General features: G+C 39.8%; 1 protein-coding gene across 9 annotated transcripts in view; it reads left to right on the plus strand.

Moving 5' to 3' along the window:
* Window positions 1-7,154: 7,154 nt before the first annotated feature.
* MDM1 (Mdm1 nuclear protein) overlaps window positions 7,155-25,168 on the plus strand; it is a 34,168-nt gene continuing 16,154 nt past the window's right edge. The window contains exons 1-10 of one of the 9 annotated variants that reach the window (XM_039391319.1): window positions 7,169-7,182; window positions 7,296-7,465; window positions 8,352-8,499; window positions 10,698-11,050; window positions 11,466-11,600; window positions 13,409-13,564; window positions 15,573-15,706; window positions 17,840-17,939; window positions 24,531-24,569; window positions 24,936-25,111. In XM_039391319.1, the coding sequence (XP_039247253.1) occupies window positions 7,310-7,465; window positions 8,352-8,499; window positions 10,698-11,050; window positions 11,466-11,600; window positions 13,409-13,564; window positions 15,573-15,706; window positions 17,840-17,939; window positions 24,531-24,569; window positions 24,936-25,111 (1,397 nt within the window). In that variant the 5' untranslated portion in view covers window positions 7,169-7,182; window positions 7,296-7,309. Of the gene's footprint in view, window positions 7,466-7,599; window positions 7,908-8,351; window positions 8,500-10,697; window positions 11,051-11,465; window positions 11,601-13,408; window positions 13,565-15,572; window positions 15,707-17,839; window positions 17,940-24,530; window positions 24,570-24,935; window positions 25,112-25,168 lie in introns of those variants that run through there. The other 8 variants (XR_005567260.1, XM_039391320.1, XM_027741480.2 and 5 more) reach the window with 8 other exon arrangements.

Consider the following 25,168-nt stretch of genomic DNA (forward strand, 5'->3'; position numbering starts at 1 on the left):
GATGGTGAGACCTAGCACATCTGCAGGTGGGGGAGGTATATATTTCAATCACAAAACCTTTTGCTGCCATTCCAGATTAAAAAACAATGAAGTTTATTTAAATTTTATCTGAGACAGTCTATCTACTTGAGAAAAAGCTTCGCTAGAATTCATGACTACAGAATGAAGCAGCCCCATGAATGACATCAAACCACTGCTCTCATGGGCCAGGTTCAAGCCACTGGCTAGAACATAAAAGGTTATAATGCATACTCCTTTTTAGATCTCTGAGCAGAGGTGATCAGCCAATGGCCCTATGTCTAGATTTGGCCTGCAAAGCAGTAAATCTAGTCTGTGGAAGAAAAAGAGCTACCTTCGGCAGACTGTACCTTTGAGGTTGCGCCCTTGATTTCAGTGGGAGACACTTATGAGAAGTAAATTGTAGGATTTTGTTCCAAGTAGTGTCACAGAAAGAAAAACCCTAATGAAATTATCTTTGGAAGTGTACCACAGCAAGTCAGATATTTTGAAATGGATCCAAAGTATCATATTTAATTGCATATATTTTCGAAAAGCTGCTAAGTACTGAAAGCTTTGGTTTATCTGAAGTTGAAAAGGCATCCAAGAGTTAATTAATTTGAAACTTGACTTTTTGGTACTGAGATTCAGCAGCTGTGATAAGGACCAGACTGCTGGTTAGGTGGCATTTTCATTTCCAACAGTATTTGTAACTTTAGATTTTGATACAGATTGAAAGAAAATACTAGAAAGCACCATGCACCATGTTTGTGCAGAGCAGCTGTAAAACCTGTGCCCATGTTATAAAGGTCCTGAGAGCCCCCCACAGCAGGAGGTCTGGCTGCCAGGGCTTAGGGACAATGCAGAGTCAGTGCAGCCAAGGCAGAGGTCCCCAGGCAGTGCCACAGGGAGGCTACAGCTGGGACCCAGCCCTGTCCTGGGGGAGCTGCTTCCAGCCCAGTCTTCACCTGAGAGACAGTGCCGCTGCCTGGCCTCAGCCCATCCCCATAGGGTCATTTTCTTTTAGCTGGTAAAGTGTGGAGTCAGGAACAACCACACGGGTCTTGCATTCAGCAAATCCCATTAGCAAGTCCACAAAGAGCAACAGGGACCACCGGGCCTCTCCCTGGAACCACCAGGGGTAGAGCCAGGCTCAGCCTGTAACTCCACGCTTGCGTTCCCTGCAGCCAACACAAAGACTGATGCTGTCTTCAGACAGAGATGAATAAGGCACTCCAGGAACACCGTCAGCTTGTTCAGTTTCCCCGGTGGGCATTATGGAGGAAATAATTTTTTTAAGAAACTTGAGATATGTGTGTCACAGTGATGTCATATCTGCCATAGAAGGGACTTCAAGATTTTTGCCAACTGCTGTTTACACAAGATGCTATTAGAATGGTGTCCTGGGGGGCTGCAGATGGGGAAGGAGGTAGAAAACAGCTGTGCTGGTAAATACTGAGATTTCTTTGTGCTTGTATATATGTCAGATGCCGGTGAAGCTCAGACAATTATGAAATTTCAGCTTTAGTAAGGACATGCTGACAAGATTATTAAGATTTGATTTGTGTAGCACTGGATCATCTACCAGTCCAAATGAATGGGGCAGGAGCACATGATGGCACTTCTGGTGAATTATGCAGAGTACAGAGATCGTTATTTATACTGGCTTTATATTGTCTGGGGGGAACTGGCAATACCTAGTCAGGCATAAAACTGGTGTGGTATGGATAGAATATACTCAAACCAATAAAAACTGGAACACTTTTTTAGCACATTCAAATCACGTGCCTGCAGCACTTTGCACCATAAGGTGTTTTGGTGCACCATTTAGTGTCCTAAAATATTCTTGTGTATTGCCTAACATAATTCCAACTGTAGAGCTGAGCTGTGGTAACCAAAGGCTTATACAGGATGTTCAGAAGTTCTCATCCTCAGGAACAGCCAGAACCATGTGTCAGAACCAGGTACACACTCAGATTCCTTGGAACCTAAATACAGTTAAGAAACGTGTACACCAGCTGATGTGTGTGGACCTAGTGCAGACAAAGTCCAGGAGAACAAGGAGCTCATTCAGCAGGTGGTAGTCCAGGACTACAAGATCCTGCCTACTTGCAGATTTGTATTTGGCTATCAACTAAGGGCAGCTAGAGCAGGGTGCACTCAGATGTCTTGCTTATCTATATTTACTGGCACTCTTTGAGGGGAGACAAGTTTCTAAATTTGGCTTTCATAAACTTTTAAAGTCAGGTACTGGCAGGGACACCAGTGGCAGCAGCGCTGGTGACAACAGGTCACATACCTGTCTGCAAATTACACATACTTGAGGGGAATGCAAGAACACAATTTGGGAACATCTGCTATGGTACTTCAATCAATGCCTTCAAGTCACCTTATTAGAAGGCATTGGATCTAGTCAAGTAATTGTGTACATCACATCTAGTTTTCCTATATATGATGTAGCTGGCACGGTAATATCTAACAGCTTTTGTAGTTTGTGGATAAAGGTAGGTTTGCATATGTAACTGCTGGAGCATTATTAATCCTAAGGGCTGGTAGGATTCAGGAGGGAAGAGGCAAACATCGAAAAAGAAGAGTCAAAGTCTGATCTGTGTTTAGTGCAGCTATATGAGCAAGCAGTACCACTAAATGCTTGCCCTCCGCTGACACTTTACTTAACAAAAAAGGAAAACAAGAACAAGGAGACTCGCATCGTAGTTAGTAGAGGATTAATGGATAAAATGACAGATAAAAAAGTTGATATGGTTCAGGATCTTGAGAACTACTGCCCCTTCATAAAAATAATTATGTGTCTCTGTGATAGAAAACCCTCACCATAAGCTGCTGCAGTGACCCAAGAAATGCATCCTACAGTGTAATATGTAACTTCTCCAGATGCCGCCAGTAAGGTAAAGGGTGTAACAAGCTATCTGTGAGGAGCTAGCTACCCCTGCTATATACAGTGAATGAGTTCCTGATAAGGAGGGAGAATATATGATCTATGAAAATGCCGCTGGCTTTTCCTGCAGCTGGGTGCTGAAGTTCTTTCTTCTTTGATTATCTCCTTACCAGTCTGTCCTCAAGACTGTTATAGCTACTGGTACAGTGTATTTCAAGCTATGAATAATGTGTCTTTCAATTTTCTGTACTATAAACCACAGCAGGTTTACATAATGTTACTCTATTGTATTACCATCTTTTTTGTAGAGGATAGATACAGATATCAGCACAAATGACAGACACTGTGGCAAATTGCACTGACAGACACTATTACCAAAGCAAGAACAATTTTTAGATGTTCCTTTACCACAGTGCTGCCAGATGAACTCTGTTGACCTAGACATACAAAACCTGAACTTGTTTGAACATTTTCATTCTGTCCTACAGGGCTGTGGAAATAGACTTCTGTCTGTCTACCTCCTGAAGGACGCTGCCCAGAGCAGCAGGGAAGACAGAGAGCTGCTCACATCTGAATTCCAAAATGGAAAGGATAATCTCCTTCGGATAGTGTGGCTAATTCCCACTCCCTTAATACGTCTTCCCTTCTAAATGGCTATGAGTCAGCATCAAGGAAGTGTAATTTCTTACTGATGTGTGCGTGTGTGATGACAGGTTACTGTTACAAATGGCATGTAGAGCAAAGTAAGAAATGAAAAGAGAAATGACACAAGTTTCATTCAACAGGAAGTTCAGCACATCTCTTACAAAATGTTTTCTTAATACATCATAGAGAGTTTTGGCTGTCTAGCAGATGGCTCTCTGCAGCGACTTTTAGCTTCTTTGCTTTCCCTTTTGAAGTTGAGCTGCATTACCTCACCAACCCAGCTGAGCCTGCCCACCAAATCCATGAGGTACTTGAGGCCCAGGTCCTGTTTTCATTGTTACGGTGCAGTTACCAGGGCATCAGACCATCCTGGGATTACACACACACATCTTGCCAACAGGAGTTACTCCCCGAGGGGTTGTCAGAACAGATTGTTTATGCCAGCACTGCACAATTTTGCTATTGCACTGTGCAAATCTTATGCACCTTTAAAAACAGAAGGGAGATTATTTCTACAGTATGAACAGCCACGTGGACTGGTAATGACTGAGCCCATAGAACTGCACAGATATCACAAAGTAATGCCCTATGCTTCCTACAGAAACAGAGAGCACTGTTTATATCTACGAGCTGGGTGCAAGCTTCTTTGCTAAAGAATGAGCAGCTGTGGTTTCACTGTGTTCTTCAGGCAAACGTTAGACCAGAATTACATCAAAATGACACATCCTCTCCTACTTTCTTTTTTCTTCCAATATAAAAAATGAAGTTAGCAACTGTTGTCCCTGCATCAGCTACACGCATCTGACGTAGCAGAACACACACTCTGTTCTCCTTTTGAACTTGAACCACTTTTTAAAAATTACCTTGTGCTTTTATATAAAAAATAAGCTCATTATTAGGAGATACCAAACTATGGTTAGGAATCTCATTCTCACTTTAAAGAGGAAGGAATCACAGTCTAAGGATGCTGGTTTCAAAAGTGGTCTGATCTGAGACATTTTAGAGTTCCAAGATCACTCTGGGTTGCCATAGAGGTTGGCAGCCCTTGGTTATGGAAAGCCCTGCTGTATATGTCTGGCCCTGGGGGTTAAAAATTAAGTTCTCAAAGGCAGCCATCACTTTTGGCAGTGTTTTGCCCTAAGAGATAGCATACTATGCACAAATAAGTAGATGCTGGATTGAGAGTTGGACCTGTCTATCCATATTTCATGTTCATTTTATGAGTTCTTTTACAGTTATAAAGAACAACTACATGGGCTCCTCTGCAATTCAGAATGAAATTGTACCAGAGAGACAGACTAGTTTAGGATGATAAGAGTTTATACTTTTGCCAAGCTCGAGGACATGAAGCCAAGATATCTTCAAATCCAGACCTCTGTAGGCAACAAAACACTGCCCTTTAATGACTGCTGCATCAGCTCAGTCACTTGAAAAAGGGATTAAAATGAGTTCTAAAATTAAAGTAGTTTTAACACTGCAGTTTCTAAATGAGTTGTAAAATAAGCTAGGACAAGTTTGCACAAGAAACATTTGCTATTAAGTGTAAAACCATGGGACCTGTGCCAGGCCAGCTGTGCTACTGCTCCTCCTACTAGTGGGTGCCAGAGGCTACAGACTCTGGCGGTAGAAAACAAGTTTCATTGCTCTCATTTGCTTCCCTCAGGCTGACACATGGAGTGGAGTTGTCAGGCTTCACAGCAAGCTGCATCGAGTCTTCTTTGGCTGGAGGGAGAGTTGCTGATACATCATGCTCTGAGTTTTGGCAGGAGAGACCACCAATGTTAAATGAAAAGAAAGAGACGTCAGGTTATCAACTCTTTAAGGCAGGGTATACGAGTATATGAGCAGCAAGAGAAACAGGTCATAGGAAGTTCCCTATCTAGTTAGATACACTAATTAGCTATCCACAAGCTGAAGTTCAGGTGAAAGCTGCTCAAGCACTTGAAGTCAGGACTCAGGAATGCTGGGGTCAAGAGCCAGAAAGGGTCAAAGATAAAGGTCTGGAAATGCAGCAAGATGTAGTGAAGCTAATGGGCAAACAAACAACATGAAAAGAAAAATTTATAGCTCACAAATTACTCATTTGAAATTATACATATAAAAAATCAAAAGAATTTTCATATGTGGTTTACCAAAAGAAACCACATCTCTTGATTCATTTGAAGAATAGCAACAGGAAGATCTAAATCTGGAGTAAGTATCATCAAGGCAAATTAAAATACTTATATTTGCTTTATAGGAAATAAAGGAGGAAGATGGTCAACCTCTCAAGTATTACAGAAATGTGAAGTGACTTGAACTCAAAACTACTTAGATGTGTTATGTAGCAACATAAGCTTTAAATGCTTGGTTTTTTAAAACAATGGGATCCAATAAATGATACAGACCAGTTACTGAGGGAGGCACATTTACATCAGTTGTAGCTAGTTCATTTTCCAGAAAGCTGGAAACAATCTTTTCTTTCTTTTCCAGACTGTGAGTTTGTGAATGCAATGTAACTTCTTCTACACATGGGTCCATTCTTATGCTTTCATTATTTATTCAACACTCATATGAAAATACTGTAACTGGCCTAAGCATCTTAGCATTCTTACATCATATTACCTTGAATAACTGAATATTCAGCAATGTATATACATTGAACCTGAAGTGGCTGGTGTATCAGCAGTGATAAAGAACGTGAGGTAAAGATACAGATAGTTCAGTGGTTGACATATTTACCCACATAAGCTGTTCCTATCTATTAGCTATAAGGAGAAGATTTATCATACAATTTAAATCAGTCGCTGCACAGAGAGGAATGTGAATTCCATTGTTTCAGGATAGCTTATTGTGTTTCATCTTGAAAAAAGAGAAAGATATTGTTAATACATATAATTATCCGCATTTCGGGATGTGTCCTACTATTACGTTTCTGCACTAAAGAATCAAATTCATCTCCAAATTCAGACAACCCCAAACTATCTATAAAAGCATTATTATAGCTTGGTAATTGAAAAACACCCTAAAAATATACTGAAATTATGTTTGGCCTGGTTTCCATACATATCAAAGAGGAGAGATGATTCCTGGCAAACCTGGAATCTGTATTTTGAACAAGGTGTTTGCCAGCTGGCTCTTCACATTCTGTAGCAAGTCTGTGCATTACTTTAGCAAATGTTCTGAACTAGACCCCCTTGAACATTACAAAATCCATCACTGTAATAACAAAACAAACTACTTTATTTGGTGGACCTAGCAGTTTCAAGTGTAATCAGGAAGTAAATTATAAAAAAAAATATTGTCTTGATCTTGAAATTCATAAATAAAGATGTGTGAAACTTGGAAACACTATCAACACAGCAAATTTCTTCCGTTCCTCCCCCACCGTTCACATCGCGGAAAAAACATTTTACTTTGCTCGCAAGCGTTTCGTTACAGATTGGTGCTTTCTCCTGTCTCACATCGACAGTAAAAAATTGTTGCTCACCAGTTACAGAGAGTCCCACCGGACCTAAACTCTGCTTGAGTCAGTGGGACTGGCACTGCCTGGCAGGGTGCTTTGCAGAGATAGAAGTGACAAAGCCCTTGCTCAAAGAGCTTACGCAGCTCTAGAGGCATCAGCGACCAGCAAGAGGCTCAGCTAACAGGGAGCACAGGGGAGGGTCAGCAGCCAGGGGCAACGGGGATGTAAACAGACTGCCTGCACCGGTTTGGGTCAGTACGTCTATCCGAGCACTCTTTTACCACCCTCTCACTTCTTTTTATTTTGATACAGTAAAGCCAGTCAGGATGGAGATTAGAAGGAGGAAGGCAGTCAAAAAAGGGACCCCTAAGGGAAGATCGGAACAAGAAGGTGGATTAGGATCTCCTGACCGGGTGGCGGGGTCGGGTGAGGTGGCGAAGGCGGACGGGCCGCTGGCACGGCATCGCATAGGCTCCAGAAGGGTAAGAAGTCTTGTTTTATTCTTTCTCCACACCCTGTTTTTGTACCGAAATACAGCTGCGTGCGCGGACACGTGATTTTCCTGTAACCAGCCGCTCAACATCCCCCCGGCCTTGCGCTGCATTAGCACCGGGTGCCTCCCCGTCGTGCATCCCCACACACACGGCGCTGGCCGTACAGCGCCATTATCCTGCCACAGGCGGGGGATCAGGCTTTTAATAAGGATACCACGGCCCCGAGGACTGCGCTGCGAGGGGAAGCGGCGGCGGCCGCCGGCCAACATGGCCTTGAGGGCAGGGCCGGGAGGGGAAGCGGCGCGGTCGCTGCTGCGCAGGCGCCCGGCGAGGGGAGGCGAAGAGAAGCGAGGGGAGCCGGGCCCGGTCGGGCCGGGGCCGCGAACGGCGGGGCTGCGGGCGCGGCTTCGCCATGCCCGTGCGGTTCGGGGTGAGGCGGGAGGGGACACCGGGCCCAGGGGGCGGCAGGAATGGGAGTGCGGCCGATTCTGTGGGAAAGGGGAGGCCCCTGCGCCGCGGGCACTGGCCAATAAAGATATAAACAGTTCGGTCGTGCAGGTGACAGCGGGTCCAGGCTGTGCTCGTTCCTGGAACTGTTCGCTTAAAGATATAAATAAGGGTTGGGGTTTTGTTCCTTTGTTCGTTTGTTTTGGTTTTGTGGTTTTGTTTTTATTTTTTATATTTTGGTGCGTGAAATGCAGTAGTTTTTGTTCTCCGATGGGGGTGGGTTTGGAAGCCGCAGAGCAGCCTGCCTGCTTAGCCCATCCCGCAGCAGCGCGTTGGTGTTTTTTCCACTCGGAGATCTGTTACTAACAGGAGCAGTGGAGCAGGATATGCACCGGTGGCTTGACAGACTCCTCTCTGTTTGCTGCAGGGACTGAGTGAATATAAGAGAAACTTCAAATGGAGAAGCCCAGAATTTTGTAGCCCAGAGAAATCCTCGTGGGCAGGACTTCGGTCGGACCAGTTTGGTAAGCGCCTCTGGAAGCTGTCCACCTTGACTGCAGCCAAAGCCCAGAAAGGTTTGCCATGATGAGTGCATGGCCACAGTAACTGGTGGTATTTGCAGTTTATGCATTTTGTACAGTTAAAAGTGTATTCTTGGGTCATCATTTAGTATATGTTTTTGAACTCCATATTTTTTCTGGCTACACTGAAACTTTCTTTTTTTTAATTAGTGCTATTTATATATACCCTGAAAAAAAGTAATTTCTGACTTTTAGTGGCATAAGCCAAGGCCCAAACAGATGCAGTGTAAACTCATACAGGGTGTGCAGAGAATGATACTGGATTACCTGTGGTGTATGGAAACAGTAAGTAGAATTCCGTATTTCAGATGAGACTGACTTGGGGCAAGGTTTGATACAACATAAAATTGTTCTGAAGACTAACAGGTACAGCTAACTGAAAGAAAAGAACAGTCATTAAGTCTGGGATTTAAGGATTGCAGACATTGTCATGGCAGGGGAATGTGGGGATAGCAATTGGAAGACGGAGGAAATAGCATCTGGATTGAGAGGCCTCTAGGGAGTTGAGGAGTAGGAGTAAGCTGGACAGTGATGGCGGCTGTGATGCTTGGAAAAGTAGTAGTAAAAGATAGTAATTATTCTAGTGGCACAAGGCAGATTAAAAAATTAAATTGTGCAGTTCAATGCAACTGCACTATGCAGTCTATGTAATTAAGAGTACAATGTATCGATTCCTACAATATGATAAGTGCTATAACTTATTGCCTAGTAATTAAGAACCAAATACTGGGAGTAGGGTTTTTTTTAGTCAAGATGGTAGACATTTTAATAAATAATTTAATCTTGTTAAAGATTATTTATATTACTGCTTTCTTCCGTTACTGCAAAATGTATCTTTCTTTAACCCTGCTTTCCCTAGCACACGGGTCTGTGTGTGGGTACCTGTATTGAGAACTGTAATTTTCACGAATTCTGAAATGCTTAAGCATACAAACACATTAACATCTTTTTAAAATTGCAATCTATGCCTATTTTCCAGTCAAACTAAACTGCAAATTTTACAAGACTTGCAATAACCCCATGAGTTAGCAATACAGCAGTTTCTCCTCTTTCTGATGTTGTAGTGGTGGTTTTGTGCATGCTTGGTTAGTTTTTCTATATATTTATGTTAATTTTCTTTTCCCACCATTTAACCACCATATCTTTAAATGGCACTGTTGGCACAGTGGACTTGCAGATTGTTATTGATAATCTACTTATGGTTCTTCTTGGTGAAACACATAGTTGGCAGTTTTAGGAGTCACTTGGAACACCACTGCAGAAAGTTTACAACTGCAGGTGCTCAGAGGTCCTTTCTGCTACTTTTCCAGTGTTTTGCCACTGGTATTATTTCCTAGTCCCTGTATGTATAGTCAGACATCCAGACATTCTGTATATCTTTCACCATAGGTTGTTCTCTCTATGTTGCTTCTTCGTGAGATAGGAGTGTCTCCTTCTCTCTCTCCTAGAAAGTATTTCTTTAAGGCGTAAGTGACTTTCACTTACTTTTCCATCACAGATGAGCACTTTGAAGTGGATTCCTGCTTTGAATATGTTCAGTCATTCAATACTCTTCTTAAAATGGTGGGGTAATTTTATTTTCACCTGCCTGTGTAAAGGCCAGCAATTCTTAAAAATAACTTGATACCTGGTTTTCTTACAAAGTATTTTTCTATTTTTGGAAATGTTTTTGTGTTCATACTGTAAAAAGGCACCAGGTATCTGAGATGGTGCTAAACTGCAGGGTGGGTGGGGATCTGTCACAGTCATTGAGAACCTGTTCAGCAAGGTATGTTGTGCACGGTAATGAGAAGTGCTTCTAGCATAATTTATGGCTGCAGGTTGTTTGTTCTGTATCTGTGTTAGCCACATTCTTTTCGCTGGTTGTGTTAGTTTTCTTCTTGTTCAACTCCCAGAATCAACTTGCACAAGATTGTCCTTGATTGTGGACAGTTTTACTTTATAGGGTTTTATCCAATATTGTCCTGGAGCACCACGTTCCTGTCTTTTTAGTGGAAAGTCATTTTCAGATAGGAAAGAACACAGAACTTCACAGCCATGCCCATAGTTCATAGTCTGTCATTGCTCAAAAATACTAAAACAGTGCTTTCTAGTAATCAGTTGTATGATAAACTTTCAGTTTATTATTGTAATAGAGTGATATTATGTCTTCAGTAGAATGTTTTTGTTAAACCTAATGTGTTTTTTTTCAGGAATCACTAGAGAACCAAAATTCATTTCCAAGAGAAGGGTACCTTACTATGATCCACAGATTTCGAAGTCCTTTGAATGGACAGCAGATTGTGATTTGAATGACCCACTTGAACCTGAAGCTGCAGAGTTGCACACAGACCACAACAACAATGATGTGAATCAGGAAGAAATTGAAACAGTAGAAGGACCCAGACTCCCCCCAAAAGTGCGGTCACATTTGGTAGATTCTAGCGGTGAAACAGCTCTTGCCCTTGCAGAGAACAACATGAAGAAATCACCCTATGAAGCTCCACCAAAACAAAATGAAGCATTTTCATCTCCGAAAAAGGAATTAGAAAAAATGGGTAATGGGGTAAGGGAATATTTTTTTTTTTAATTGACCAGTATAAAAATTGCTAACAGTGTTTTCATGCACATGCTCAGACTCTCTTGTCTAACTCTTTCTTTAGTTGTGTATTTTGGTACTCTATGTTGTAGCTTCTCTGTTGGGAGGGCAGTACTTTTTGAGATCAGATTTTGGTGCTACTTAATTCAAGAGGAATTTGCTCTTCTTTGTCATCACTGTTGTTTTCAATTAAACTAGCCAATAATATGTAAACATTTTGGGCTTGGTGACTGTAATGAGAAAATGTACTTTGCATTAATTTTGTTCATAAAACTGAAACACCAACGACTGGTTTGAAAGTGTGTGTTGAAAGATGTCTGACTTGTAAAACATTGTAGGAAAGGAAAGAATCGTTATTTTTTTTCTTGTTTTATGTTACCAGTTTCACAGAGCCCTTCAGAGGAAAGCAGATTTGAATATTTCACGTTTAAATACTTTCCCTAGAAATTCTGAATATCAAAGCCAATTTGTCTGGAAGAGTCCTCATGAAAAGTCACCAATACTTGCAGCTGAACAGGTAACTTTAAGGAATCCAAAAAGTAAATTAATACTTCCTTTTATGTATCAGCAGAGTTGCTTACCTTCAAAGATTTGGGTTTTTCCTTTTTTGGTGGGGGAACAACAAACTTTAATGTTGTTACGTGATTTCTATTTTTTTCTCTCACTGTATGAAAGTGCATTATAATGGGATTTATTTCCATGTGATTCTTTATTGTGGTCAGGTCTACTTATTTGTTCTCCTTACGCCTGATTGTATTTTGTTCTGTTTGCATTAATTTACCTGTGTTGTCACAGTTTCTTATTGTCAGTCTCCATCTCTGTGCACATGTACTTCTAAGCCCTAAAGTGCGTCTCTGCAGTGTTTTTTCTTTTATGAGAACATCTTATATTTAAAAGTGGAGTCTTCCAATTTAAAGATACTATTCTGGCATTTTACTACATCTCATGAGCTTTGGGATTTTTTAGCATTTTGAAAATACTATTTCTAGTCAGACCACAAAGAGTAACTGATTGTGAGACTACTTTGTGTTTTCAGTTAATTGATACTGGGATTGGGACTTGAGAGACTGTTTTTACAGTATAAAATAGGCACTTTTACTTTTATTTTGTCTTCTGTTAGTAGGATTACTAGAGGTGGTGCGCTCTCTCTTTTTATCCACAGGTAGCAGATTTGTTCAGTAACGACTTTCAGGGGAAGTAAATGTTGATACTTAAGATCAGTCACTGTCCTGTCTTTTTCCGTTGAAGTGCCAAGCAGGTGGATTTACTATAAGATATGCTTCCCAGCAGTCCCTTATCCAAGGAAAACTCTTTAAAATGAGTGACGGTAGTATAGAAGTCAAAGAATCCTTTGAGAAAGAGGCAGGTCCCAGAAAGTCACCTTATGGAAAATTTCAAAGAGAATTCTGTTTGGTTCTGTGTGAAATCAGTTTGATAATGTCATTATTGATGCTTGTTTATCTGCCTTTTTCAGAGGATAGACTTTGAAATCTAAAACAGCAAACTTTTTTTTCATAGCTTATACAGAATAAGAAGCAGTGAGAATAAGTTTGTAGGCACTATACATCTGTGGATAAATAGAACTTAGAGAAAATTTCATTATAAAAATGAAATATTAACAAATTGATATTTTTGATGTTGATATGACAGAGAATATACCTGAAAACTGAATAATGACAATACCTTTCCCTTGAAGAGATTCAGTGAAAATCTCAAAGTTATCAAGTCAGACCCAAATTCTCATAGCAAAGCTGAGGAAAATGTATGCTTGTCACATATGGCATGGTGTTTAAATTCAGCACCCCATGAAGGGATGATACACGACCACATAGCAAATTCTCTACCTTGGTTTATAGTACTATATTGATTGGAAAATAATGGATTTTTAATTTACCCAGCCCTAAGCATCCAGCTCTAGAACACAGAGCAGTTGTCTGTTACTTATGGACTGGACATGTACTGAGGAGGCATAGGGAAGTTTTTTGGCGTGCCTTTCAAAAAGCATGATTCTGCATACAACTCTGAAGGTGAATTGTCTTCCCAAATAAACAAAACCTCTGATAGTAAACTTTAGTAAGAACAGCATTTGATCACAGGTTTAACTGTGTCTGACTTGATCACTTTTAAATTTATTTTCATCAGTTTAAATTTTTCCTGGATTTGTCCTGAGTTCATTAGTCTGCACATGCTGTATTGTACCCACAACTATCTCTCTGCTCATACGTGAGTCTATTGGCGTGAATCAGTTACCAGACTTTGAAAATTTACTCTCAAGGTAAGCAAATCTCACTTTTTTCTTTGTTTTGTTTTCTTTCTCTCCCCAAGGTTATTTGCAACACAAGGAAATCCACACCTGTGGTTAAATCTCCTGCAATTACTTCTGAAACTGCATATGAGAGAAATTTCAAAGGGTCTCCTCCTGTTAAGGATCCGCAAGAGAGAGGTGTTTCAGAAGAGAAAGAATTTCCGGTTTGTGAACAAGTAAATCTTTCCCTGAATGAAAGGCTTTAGTAGTACTTATATAGTTTTGATCTATTTTATAATGGGGTGGGTTTATTTTGAAATTTTTTAGTTACATTGTAGAGCCTTTGCTAATGACACTGGACTCAATAGTGGTTTTGCTATAAAAGACTGAAAATAACACTGTACAGCTCTGCTCTTTGGGGTTTCTGTAGTGGGTTTTGTAGTTTCTTTTGTAGTTAATTTTTTTCAGTTTACAATGAAATTTTAAGTGTGTATTTCTGAGTTTTCAGGTGGTTTCATTTATTTTTTTAAATATTTAATTCTTTTGTTCCCAATTGAAACTTTGTTTTTAGTTATTAGGACAGTTTCTGAAGTCTGAATCTCTGATTTATACTCTCGTTGCTACCAGTGTTGTCTCTTGGTGTGCAGGAGGGCTAAATGGGAGGTCTGGTACTTTTTGAATGTCATAAATTAGAGATAGTGTAAATAAAAAATTAAGGCGATGTATGAAAATTGTTACAATTGGAACTGATTTTCAGCCAATAGTTGTAATTTGAAGAAACATGGAGGAAGGGTTACAGTTAATAAGTTGAAAGGGTAAGTAATTGTATGGGGCTATAACAGGACATTATGTAGCCTATGTAGATTCTGTTACTCAGTTCAAAATATCATCTTTTGTGAGAGTAAAAGACATTTTTAAATTTCTATTTTTAAAAGACATTAAAGCAACAATTTTAAATGACATTTTAAAGTAAATTTTAAATATTAAAATGTCTTTTATGCAAATTTGGCTGTCTTGCATTTCCTTGTCTTGCTGTTGACTTGTACAAACTTAAGTGGACATTTAGGAAACATGCCTATGTCATTTTTACAAGATACATGAAATGAAATGGAATTTTTTCAGACTGAGACCTTCTAAAAATAGGTGAGAGCAATTTAGAGTGCATGACTGAACCTATTTTGCAAAGGGGATGTACGAATGTTTATTTTTGTAGCAAGCTGCCAAGTATAGTGTTGTCTAAACTCCTGCAGGTTAGCTAGCCATCCTTCAGGTACAAGGACCACAAATGAGTCTCCTCACTACTCATCTCTGTTCTTGAGAAAACAGAAAGGACCACTGTCAGACAACATGTTCCCTAGGATGACTACTGAGGAAAATGTGTACTTCATATGCAGGGCCTGTGGCTTAGTTTAAAGCCATTGGTACTTCTGAGGTGATTGTTGGCTTGGAGGTTTTGTCATATAAAACTCAGACCTGCCCAGTGCTTTAAATCCCATTTGGGAATGAGGAATTTTATGTCCCCTTTTGCCTCTTTTAGCAGATACAAAGAAAGCTTGAAAAGCCTGAGGCTTTCAGGAAGCATTCGTCTGGTTTTAATATTGGAATTTCAGGTTGTTTTTTGAGAACAGCTAATACAGTGAAGTAAGAGAAGTCATGAGAAGGGAATTTTGTTGAAAGTGTCTAAAAAACTGGTTGTTTATACCAGTATCTCTTCTCTGATTAGTATCTTGAAAGACTTTTGGGGGATTTTGGTGGATTTTTTTTTTCCCTTGAATTTGAACAGTATCTGTGAGGATCTCTAGCAGAATCAGAAGTCATGCATGAGATTTTCAAGAGAATAAAATAAATCAGGAAAAAAGAATCTTTTGTGTAAAAACCAAACAAATCAATCTAATAATTTGTAAAACACAATGGCAGGAAATAAAAAAAAATTGCCTTTTGGACTCAGGTTAGAATGTGCAGGTATTGTATTATTTTATTTCTGTGTTTCATGTTAATTTTGTAAAATGTACAAAACGGGTCATCTAACTAACTGAATGTTGTACTCAGAGACTTAGCTTTGGCATTTTGTTAGTTTATTTTTGTATTAACAAAAGAATGTGATATTTTTGTTTATATTAAATATGCAAAAGAGCTAACACTAAAATAAAATTAACTATTTGCAAGAGCTTGATGTCAAAAAGAAATATGAGGGTTTTCAGATTGTTAGCTAATGTGGTATTTTTAAAATTATCTTTGCCTTAGAGTAAGAGGGAAGAACCGTTTCAAAAACCAGCAGAAGATGCAGCAAAACAAGGGAAATCAGAACAAAAACATCCTAAACAAAAAAACAAGCAACATATCAGTCCAAAACCCCTCTCTTTACATACAAGTCATGGGTATGTATAAAATAGGAAAACCTAGACTAGTGAGTAGGTGTACAGCAGCCTAATATTTAGAATGATGGACAGTGAACCTTTAACCACACCATGCTACAGTTGCAGGGGCAAATGCCCCCTTGCAGCGCTGGGATTGAGTGTCCTGTGGTTACATCTAAACCTGGTGTTAATTTCCAGCCTCTTCCCTGGTCAACAGAAGTGGAAACTTTGTAGCCACTCCTGTTCAGTTGAACCTCGTGATGCAATAATAGTATTACTTATAAATTTAACGTGAATGAAATTAAATTGGTGCAGTGCTGCTACTAAACTTTTAGCAAGTCCTTCAGAAGTCATAGTCACCTCTCAAACTGCTCTCCTGTGCTTGCTCCACACCTTAAAACTGTGGTAATTGTACTGGATCTCTGCTTTTTCTAGTCCCTACTGCCTTCTGTCCCTGAGTAACAAAAGCAGACACATGAGGTAAAGAGGAGTAGAGAGATCTGTCCCATTTAGGGTAATCTGACAAGCATGGAAATGAAATGAAATTGTGTGTTACTGAGCGCTATCAAAGTATCTTTTTTTTCTGCCACATGCCTACATTGCAGGAATTGAACTCATATTTCCATTTTATACACATCTGAGATATGTCAAAAGAAATAAAGGGCAAGAATAGACGTGGGCTTTAAAATGCAAAAATGAACCATCTCTCTTGTCTTTGTGCTTAATATATGTTTTGAATGAAAGCGATTGCTTTCATTCTTTCTGGCAGCGTTAAGGCATTAAATTAAAAATGGGAGAGGAGACTTACCTGAGTCTTAATGCTGTTGGATATTGGGTGTTGATTACAAAATTCTGTGAAATAAAATTGCTTTATGAAAAAGTAAGCGGATATAGTGTAGCTAAAATCTTTAACTCTTTGGTTTTCTTAGCACTCTGATGTGGTGCATTGTAGTCAGTTTTGCAGTGAGTACTGTGTAAAATTCTTGATCAGATGGTGTGGCTCTTTTCATTTAAGGGTAAATTTCTTCCTCTTATGCCTTCAGTGTGGTAGCATAAGACAGATTTTTCTTAAAAAATCACTGGGCAAATAGCTGTCAAAATGTGCAAGTTCTCAACATGCAGACAGAATGCAAGCTGTGTTGCATGGCCTGCTTTTGCAGAGTGACTGCAATCAAGGCATAGCAGTGATGTGTTTTTCGAGCTAAACCATTAGTTTTGCAACCAAAACTGAAAAAATTCAATCGGTTTTAAAGAAAGAGACATATTGAAAGAAATTTTGAGTATAAAGGGTTTGTGACCTTGGTATTTTTCTTTTGAAAAGGTGCTTTTTATTCTGTGGCTTCAGGCTTTTATGACCTATTTCTGAAGAAGGATTTAAAAAGAGGGCTTTTTCACCCAATGCTGAATATATTAAAATAAAGTTAGTAATGTTCTGAAGCAAGATTAAAACCAAAAATGTCTTTAGATTTAAGCCGATACATCCACAGTTCAGTGCTTAAGGCCTTGAAGTACTACTTGTTGCTTGCTATAGGTTAGATGATGTTAATTTTTCTGTGTATGTATGTGTGTGGCAGAAGGGAAAATGGACCCATCTTTTCAAGTAATGAGGCCTTTTGAAGATCAAAGCCAGTAGAACATAGTTAACTGAATTATACTGACTAGTGTTCTGGAAGTCAGATGTTTCTAGCCCCAGCAGTTGACCCCACCCATATGCAGAGTGCCTTTAAAGTGGAGTTCATAGAAGGAAATTCTCAGACACATTAATGCCAAACCAGCATTTTTACTTAAATATACCTTATTAGCGATTTGAGTCAAGATGCTGCACTTTGCATTGAAGTGATTGAGGCTTATGTGTGTATCACGTTCTCCTGATTTTGCTGTCAGAGCAAAAGCTTCAGGTAGAAGTGTTGTGAGGAAAAAACAATATGAATATGTACTTAAAGGGCCACCAACTGAATGAGGTTTTTTTCACAGCTTTCCTAATTGTATTGGTTTGAGTTGTTTGTGCATGTGTTTTTCACATCTCACTGGCATTTAAGTGCAAGTACATGTGTGTTTATTGATGTAACTTTAAAAGTGCTCTTAAAGAGTATTCTGGATATCAGCTTTACCCTTTCTGTCTTTTTTTTCCTCTCCTCATTCTTGATTTCTTAGGAAGATGAACACTGAATATAGGTCAAAATTTTTGTCCCCCGCCCAATATTTCTACAAAGATGGAACTTGGTCTCGTATTAGGAGTAAAGTTCACAACCAGGTGAGTACTCTTAGAAAACCTGAAGCCTAAGTATGCTTTGTATTTTGATTTTTAGATGCAAAAACTTCGAATTGTGGTGTTTATAAGATAGAGTTTTGAGATTGTAATGCTAATGACTCAAGCTCCCTAAGGTGAGTATACAAAGACAGTTAGGTTCTGACAAGTCAGTATAATACATAACAAGAAAAAAAAGAGATGATGAGACTTAAAAAATATATTACTGTGACATCCAAAGTGAGGGAGGAGTTTTGTTTCCCTTACAATCAGAATCATTCAGAACAGAGTCTCTTCTGGCGGGTAATCTTGCTATTGATGTTCAGCCCAGTTTTAATAAGTGGAAGTGTTCAAAATACAGAGTTGAATGATAGGAGATTCCAAGGGAATAAAAGGAGAAGGCCACCATAGTATCAACCTAGGTCAGCTTAATGGTCAGGCTCAGTTTCATAGCTTATGATGCTGAATCCATTCAAAGCAGTCAACTGAATTCAGTCATACACAACATAAAATTGACAATTTTTCTTGCAAGTTTCAGCCAGACCGTGTATTTCCTTGTAGTTTATTCAGTAGCTGCAATCCATATTACACTGTGTAGGAACTCATTTGACGGAACTCTTGAAAATGGTGGGCAGCCTTGAGACCATAGGATTACTTAGCAGCATTATTAATTATGATTTCCTGAATTAGTTAAGTAAATCAAAACCCTTAGTGTGCTAAGAAACTTCTAGAGCTAGTTCTGCAACTCTGATTTCATTTAATTGACGTAGGTTTCTCCCAGCTGATAGAGGGAGCCTTTGTGAGACACTGCACTGCTAACTGTGTGGCAGGTACTTGGAAATGTGGGTTTTCTCACCAGTCAGGACTAAGGTTATGTGGAAGGTAGAACTGGAGCAGATGGTTCTAGGATGTTGGGCTTTGAGAATTTGCAAATAAGGTTCTCTGAGAATTGCAGGAGTGGTGTGGTAGCATTCAGTTCTGTGTTTTCTCACTGGACTTAATCTAGCAGGTCATTTTCTTTTTCATTTTAGGCAAAAGGAAATATTTTATAGAATACATACAAAATACATAATGAGGAATAGGTCTCAAAGTTTAAAGTGTATTGTAGTATAAGATGATTCATAATCAGATTTTGTATATGCATGCATGAGATAATCCATTCTGTGGAAACAGCCTCAGGAGAATGTTAGAGAACTGAAAACAAGCAACAGTTTTATATGTACCAATACATGCATTAGATTTACTGTAACTAAGGCTGTAGAATATTGTGAACTATTGCATGCAGCCTAAGTGGTATACAGAATGTTTCTATAGAATATTATATCATTTTTCTGGCATGTAAGATTTAATTTGTTCATGTTACATCAGTAACATTCAAAACAATAAGGAGCGGTGCTCAGCTTCAAGAGTGACTGAGTTGTAGGCAACTAAAGGGAAAGGGATACATTGCCTTGAGGTATATTGTGTTTGTGGCACAGTAAGCTGGGAGGAGTCACTGCAGTATAGTCAAGGGAAAGAATGAGGAGACTGCAGCTAGAGAATGGTTGTTTAGCTTTACATGCAGCATTTAATTAAGGATTTCCCACACTGTAGCAAAGTGTTTTGGGTGTGTCAGACTTTTCCACGGAGATTTTCGTGCTGAAAAGGGAATTGCAGGAAACTAGAAAGAAGTTACTTGCCAGTAGGCATGAAGAATTAAAAAAAAGAATTATTGTCATTTTTGGGACCTTCTAAATGAAGGAATTGTGCTGGGTAGCTGGAAGAGCCAAATTAATTTTAAGACTATAATAACAAATATTGATGACAAATGTGCTTTAATTGCATACAGGTTTTCATGTGTGCATATCTACATTAGATCCTGGTATGAATTCATATAGAAGAGATTTTTATAGTTGCAATTACCTGTCTCTGTTAGACTTTAAAATCACATGCCTGTCAGGGTTTAACCCCAGTAGGGAGTTGAGCTCCACAGAACCAGTTGTTCACTCCTGCACAGTGGGATGGGGGAGAGAATTTGGAGGGTAAAAGTGACAAAACTCGTGTTGAGATAAAGGTAGTTTAATAGGTAAAGCAAAAGCCATGCATGCAAGGAAAGCAGAACAAGGAACCTCCAGGAAAACAGGGCTCCATCACGTGTAATGGTTACTTGGGAATACAAATGCTATCATTCCAAATGTTCCTGCCATCCTCCTTTCCCCAGCTTTTCTTTCTGGGCACAGCAAGAATATCTCTTTTTGGTTAGTTGGGGTCAGCTGTCCCAGCTGTGTACCCTCTCAGCTTCTTGTGCTCCCCCAGCCAGCTTGCTGGCAGGGCAGGGTGAGAAACAGAAAAGACCTTTTAGCTCCATTCAACAACAGCTAAAATATCTGTGTTGTCAACTGTTTTCAGCACAAACCCAAAACATAGCCCCATAGGAGCTACTTAATTTAACACATATGACTTATATCATAAAGAAATTTATCCCAGCCAAAAGCAGCGCAGCATATCAAACCAGTTTTGCTAATAGACAAAGAATAATTAACTTGTATGAATGTGTTACTGTGTGGGATATTTTCTATATACAGTTCTTTAAATTTGGTATTATCTTATTATTTCCATATGTATCACTGAGGGTTGTAATTCTTAATAAAGCTTTTTGTGGGTAGAGGGAAAGCAAAGAAGAAGGTTAATGCTTGTAATTTTCTGGTCTTCAGGATTGGTTGTAAGAAAAACAAGCTTAAATCTTTAAACTTCTGTTAACATGAGAATAAAAATCCTGATAGACCTGATTCTTGGCCAGGCTTTTTTTTTTCCTCCTCTCTGTAGGATCTGTCAATATTTGTGTTCTAAGAATGATAAAATGGGATCCAGCATGGCAATTCCAAAATGTTGGAAGTCAAGCAGATGAGGCAGAAGCCTGTCTTGGCTGAGCTGGGATCTTCTTTTGAAGCTAAGGCAAAAATGGAAAGTGTATGCCCAGTGGAATCAAGGTTATGTGACATGGGAGGACTCCAGAGATGCTGCTCACCGCTGTAGGGAGAAAATCTGTGTGGCTGAAGCTCAGCTGAAGTTGAAGCTGAACAATACTGTGATGGATAATAAAAAGAGTTTTTTAAAATATGTTAATAGCAAAAGGCAGTGCAGAAACAACACTGACCTGTTACAGAATGAGGATGGTCACCTCACAAACAGGCATAGACAAGGCAGAGATCTTTAATGCTTTCTTTTCCTCTGCTTTCAACGCTGGTGATGGGCTAAGGGGTCCCAGTGCCCTGAGCTGAAGGACCATGTCTGTGAGAATGATAAACTGCCAGTTGACCCTGAACTTGTGTGGGATCTGCTGCTTGAACTGGATCCCTGGAAGTCTAGGGGACCTGATGAGGTTCCTCCGAGAATACTCAACTCAAGGGTGATTGTCATTGCAAAGCCTCTCTTAATGACTTTTTCGAATGGTCTTGAGAATCTGGAGAGTTGACTGCAATTGACTTGAAGCTGGCTAATGTTGTCCCAGTTTTCAAGAAGGTCAAGTCAGATGACCCTGGAAACCATAGACCTGTCTGTCTCACTTCAATTACTGGTAAAATTATATAGAAGATTATCCTGGGAGGTACTGAGAAACACCTGAAGTCATTAGTCACAACCAGCATGGCTTCATGAAGGGAAAGTCCTGCTTGTCAAACTTAATTTCCTTTTACGACAAGGTAACCCACCTGGTTGATAAGGGAAGCCAGTTGATCTAATCTTTTTGGATTTCAGTAAAGCTTTCAATACTGTCTCTCACAGGATTCTTCTGGACAAAATGTCCAGCACACAGCTGGATAAACACATCATGTGGTGAGTGAGCAATTGGCTCATGGGTCAAGCACAGAGAGTAATAGTGAATGGGTAACATCAGACTGGTGAGCTGTCCCTAGTGGTTCCACAGGGCCTGTGCTCTTCAACATCTTCATAAATGACTTGGATGCAGGACTGGAAGGGATACTGAGTAAGTTTGGTGATGATACTAAATTGGGAGGAGCTGTTGACTCCCTCAAAGGCAGGGAGGCCCTGCAGAGAGACCTCGACGAATTAGAGGACTGGGCAATCATTAGCTATATAAAGCTGAACAAAGACAAATGCCAGGTTCTGCACCTGGGATGGGGCAACCCCAGATGTTCGTACAGACTGGGAAATGAGATGCTGGAAAGCAGTGCCGCAGAAAGGGTCCTGGGGGTCCTGGTCGATGGCAAGTTGAAGATGAGTCAGCAGTGCCCTGGCAGCCAGGAGGGCCAACTGTGTCCTGGGGGGCATCAGGCACAGCATTGCCAGCTGGTCAAGGGAGGGGATTGTCCTGCTCTGCTCTGCACTGGGGCAGCCTCACCTGGAGTGCTGTGTGCAGTTTTGGGTGCCACAGCATAAGAAAGATATTAAGCTATTAGAGAGTGTCCCAAGGAGGAAAAGCCATATGAGGAGCAGCTGAAGTCACTGCTGAGGAAGAGAGTGAGGGAAGACATTACAATCTACCGCTTCCTCACGGGGGGAAGAGAGTGGGCGGCACTGATCTTTCTGGTGGCCAGTGACAGGACCTGAGGGAATGGCATGAAACTGTGTCAGGAGAGGTTTAGGTTAGATGTTAGGAAAAGGTTCTTTACCCAGAGGGTGGTTGGGCGCTGGAACAGGCTCCTCAGAGAAGTGGTCAGAGTACCAAGCCTGACAGAGATCAAGAAGCATTTGGACAATGCTCTCAGGCATGTGGTGTGGCTCTTGGGGGTGTCCTGTGCAGGGCCAGGAGTTGGACTTCGATGATCCCTGTGGGTCCCTTCCAACTCAGGATATTCTATGATTCTGTAAGATAAGAGGACTGAATAAAATATTCATTCATGGTTGAGGCGTAAGAAAGAATCCAGCCATATGAGAAATATATTAACAGCAGATTAATGAAAGTCTACATAACTTGAAAAACAGTGCCAAGTGCATTGATTTTGTTGTAAAGCAACAAAGGTACTTTGGCCATTTACAGTACAGGTTGTCCAACAGTTCTTCTGGTTTCTACATGATTCCACACCTTTTCCCATACTAATGAAATGTTCTTCAAAACTGTATCTAACCTCTACATCTGGTGAGTGGTTGACACTCACCCTTACCAAGGGTGCCTACAGAATATCTCTAGCTTAGCATAAGTGCTTAGATGATAGGCTCCGACTGATCCAGTCTTGTTTCTGCCTTAGTTGGGACTGCACATGAGTAACTTTGGGTCCAAAGCAGAGTTTCTGAAGTTCTGAGTCCAAACAGGCAAATGCTACAGTAGAATCCTGGTGTGCCCTTAGCCATAGTGATTACTGCTAGACTGCTTCTCTGCAATTTATTATTAAGCATTTCTTTTCAGCATTCATATGAAAAAAAAGTCACTTTGAATTATGCTTTTGAAAAATTAATGTGGGCAATTAATGATTACAGTAGGGCTCTCTGGGGCCTGTGTCCTGCTGAGTTAATGCTCCCTCCTGAGTCACTGAAGGAGATGGTTGTCCTTTGTACTTCTTCACAATTCACTAGAGACATAGTATTCTTCCTCCCCCTGCAGTACCCTGTTGCTCTGGATTTATATTCCTTCCGTTGTGGCTATCATAATTAATTTTTCATTCTTCTACTTAAGATGAGTAATCCAATAAATCACTTGCACATCAAACTTTAAATTCCCCTCTGAAAATGACAGGCATATATTTTTAACGGGCTATTCTTTGCAAGTTTAGTGGGTCAAATTGTGGATGTTAGCTGGATATCCATCTGCTGCATCCAGTTACTTTCAGTGGGATTAGCAGAATTTAGCCCACTAAGGAGGAATGACGTGAAATCTATCATGAAAGAAGAATAAAAAAGAAAAGCTAGGAAAATGGGCCAGTGAAAGTGTCAGTATTACTTTCCTGCTATTTTACAAAATGCTTATTTCCTGTGTCCCATTTTTAGTAAGCCAGAATTCACATGATATCACAGAGTTATTTTTAATAAGTTAAATATAAACATTTCATTTTTCCTTTTTCTTCTTGCACTTTAATTGTGTTTGGGTGAAGGACACAAGATAGCATGTGTGTTTAAATAGTCTTAACCATAAAAATTATAGTGTGTGATGTCTGAAGAGAGGGGTTATCACTTTTTTATTTAAACTAAAATTGAACAGCTTTGTATCTCATTCTTACAGTTACTGATAGCCTAGAATGAATAATTTTGATATTATGTCTTACATACAGTAGCTCCAACAGTTATCAGCTTCTCACTAAGATGAATGTAGCTAGAGACAGTTGCAGTGTTTGCAGCATACAAACTCAGTATTGTACATGCACATAGATCTGTTAACTTGAAATAATTATAAATTAGTGGTGAATGTTTTTTTTAGTATTTTGCTGATGCTTAGGAGTCTAAATTGATTTCCTCAAGCTTGGCAGAAAACTGGTGAAATACCAGTGCTGATGTATTTGTTTTAGAGCTTTTTCTTGAATCTCAGGGAGGCAGCATAGAGCTATGTTGGCAGGCTTTTCGTATTTAATTTCTTAGACTGAAGTAAAGTTACAAGGGTGATAGTAACAATACAATGTTGAGAGAAAAATAAGAAATTTAAAAATAATTCTGTATTCTTCTCCTTAGGCATCTCAAAACACTCTAAATTCCATGTGGTATATGGAGGTTGGTTGCATAGAAATTCCTCTTTCAGTGTTTAGAGCACTGTGTCTGAGCGCTGATGGAAAGACTAGAATCCAGCATTAAACTTATTCATAGTTACTGCATAAATTTTTGTGCTTATGGAATGAATAATTAACAATTTTGCTTTGGCTTCATGGCTCAAACATGCTTACTGAATATATGCTTTTGTTATTTTTGCTTTCCTTTTGTTACCTTTTTTGCAGCATGCAGTGTTTGTGCTGTGGCTGGCCCTGTATTATGAGTAACTTGCCTTTCTCTTCTAACTGCCAATAGCTAATGCAAATACTTTGTAGTAGGCTAATAGCAAACTTTAAACAGACATGCAACTTATGAAACTTTGATGTACAGGTGAGAGAACTTCGAGAAAGAGCAAAGACTTACAGGCAACGAGTAGAGGGAACACACTTCTCCCGATATCATTTCAATCAGATCCTGTCTGATAATAACAGTCTTTGGGATGTGTCCTCAACTTCCAGTTCAGAAGAAGGGATCAGCAACAACATCAGAGCACTAGATCTTGCTGGGTAAGGTCATCATTGATGCCTGTTATTCTGCAGCTTTGAAACAGAGCAAAATGCTGA

Source organism: Pipra filicauda, unplaced genomic scaffold (assembly GCF_003945595.2).
Source record: "Pipra filicauda isolate LSUMZ 115617 unplaced genomic scaffold, ASM394559v2 scaffold93_size3172892_pilon, whole genome shotgun sequence".
In the NCBI taxonomy this organism is placed as follows: Eukaryota; Metazoa; Chordata; class Aves; order Passeriformes; family Pipridae; genus Pipra; species Pipra filicauda.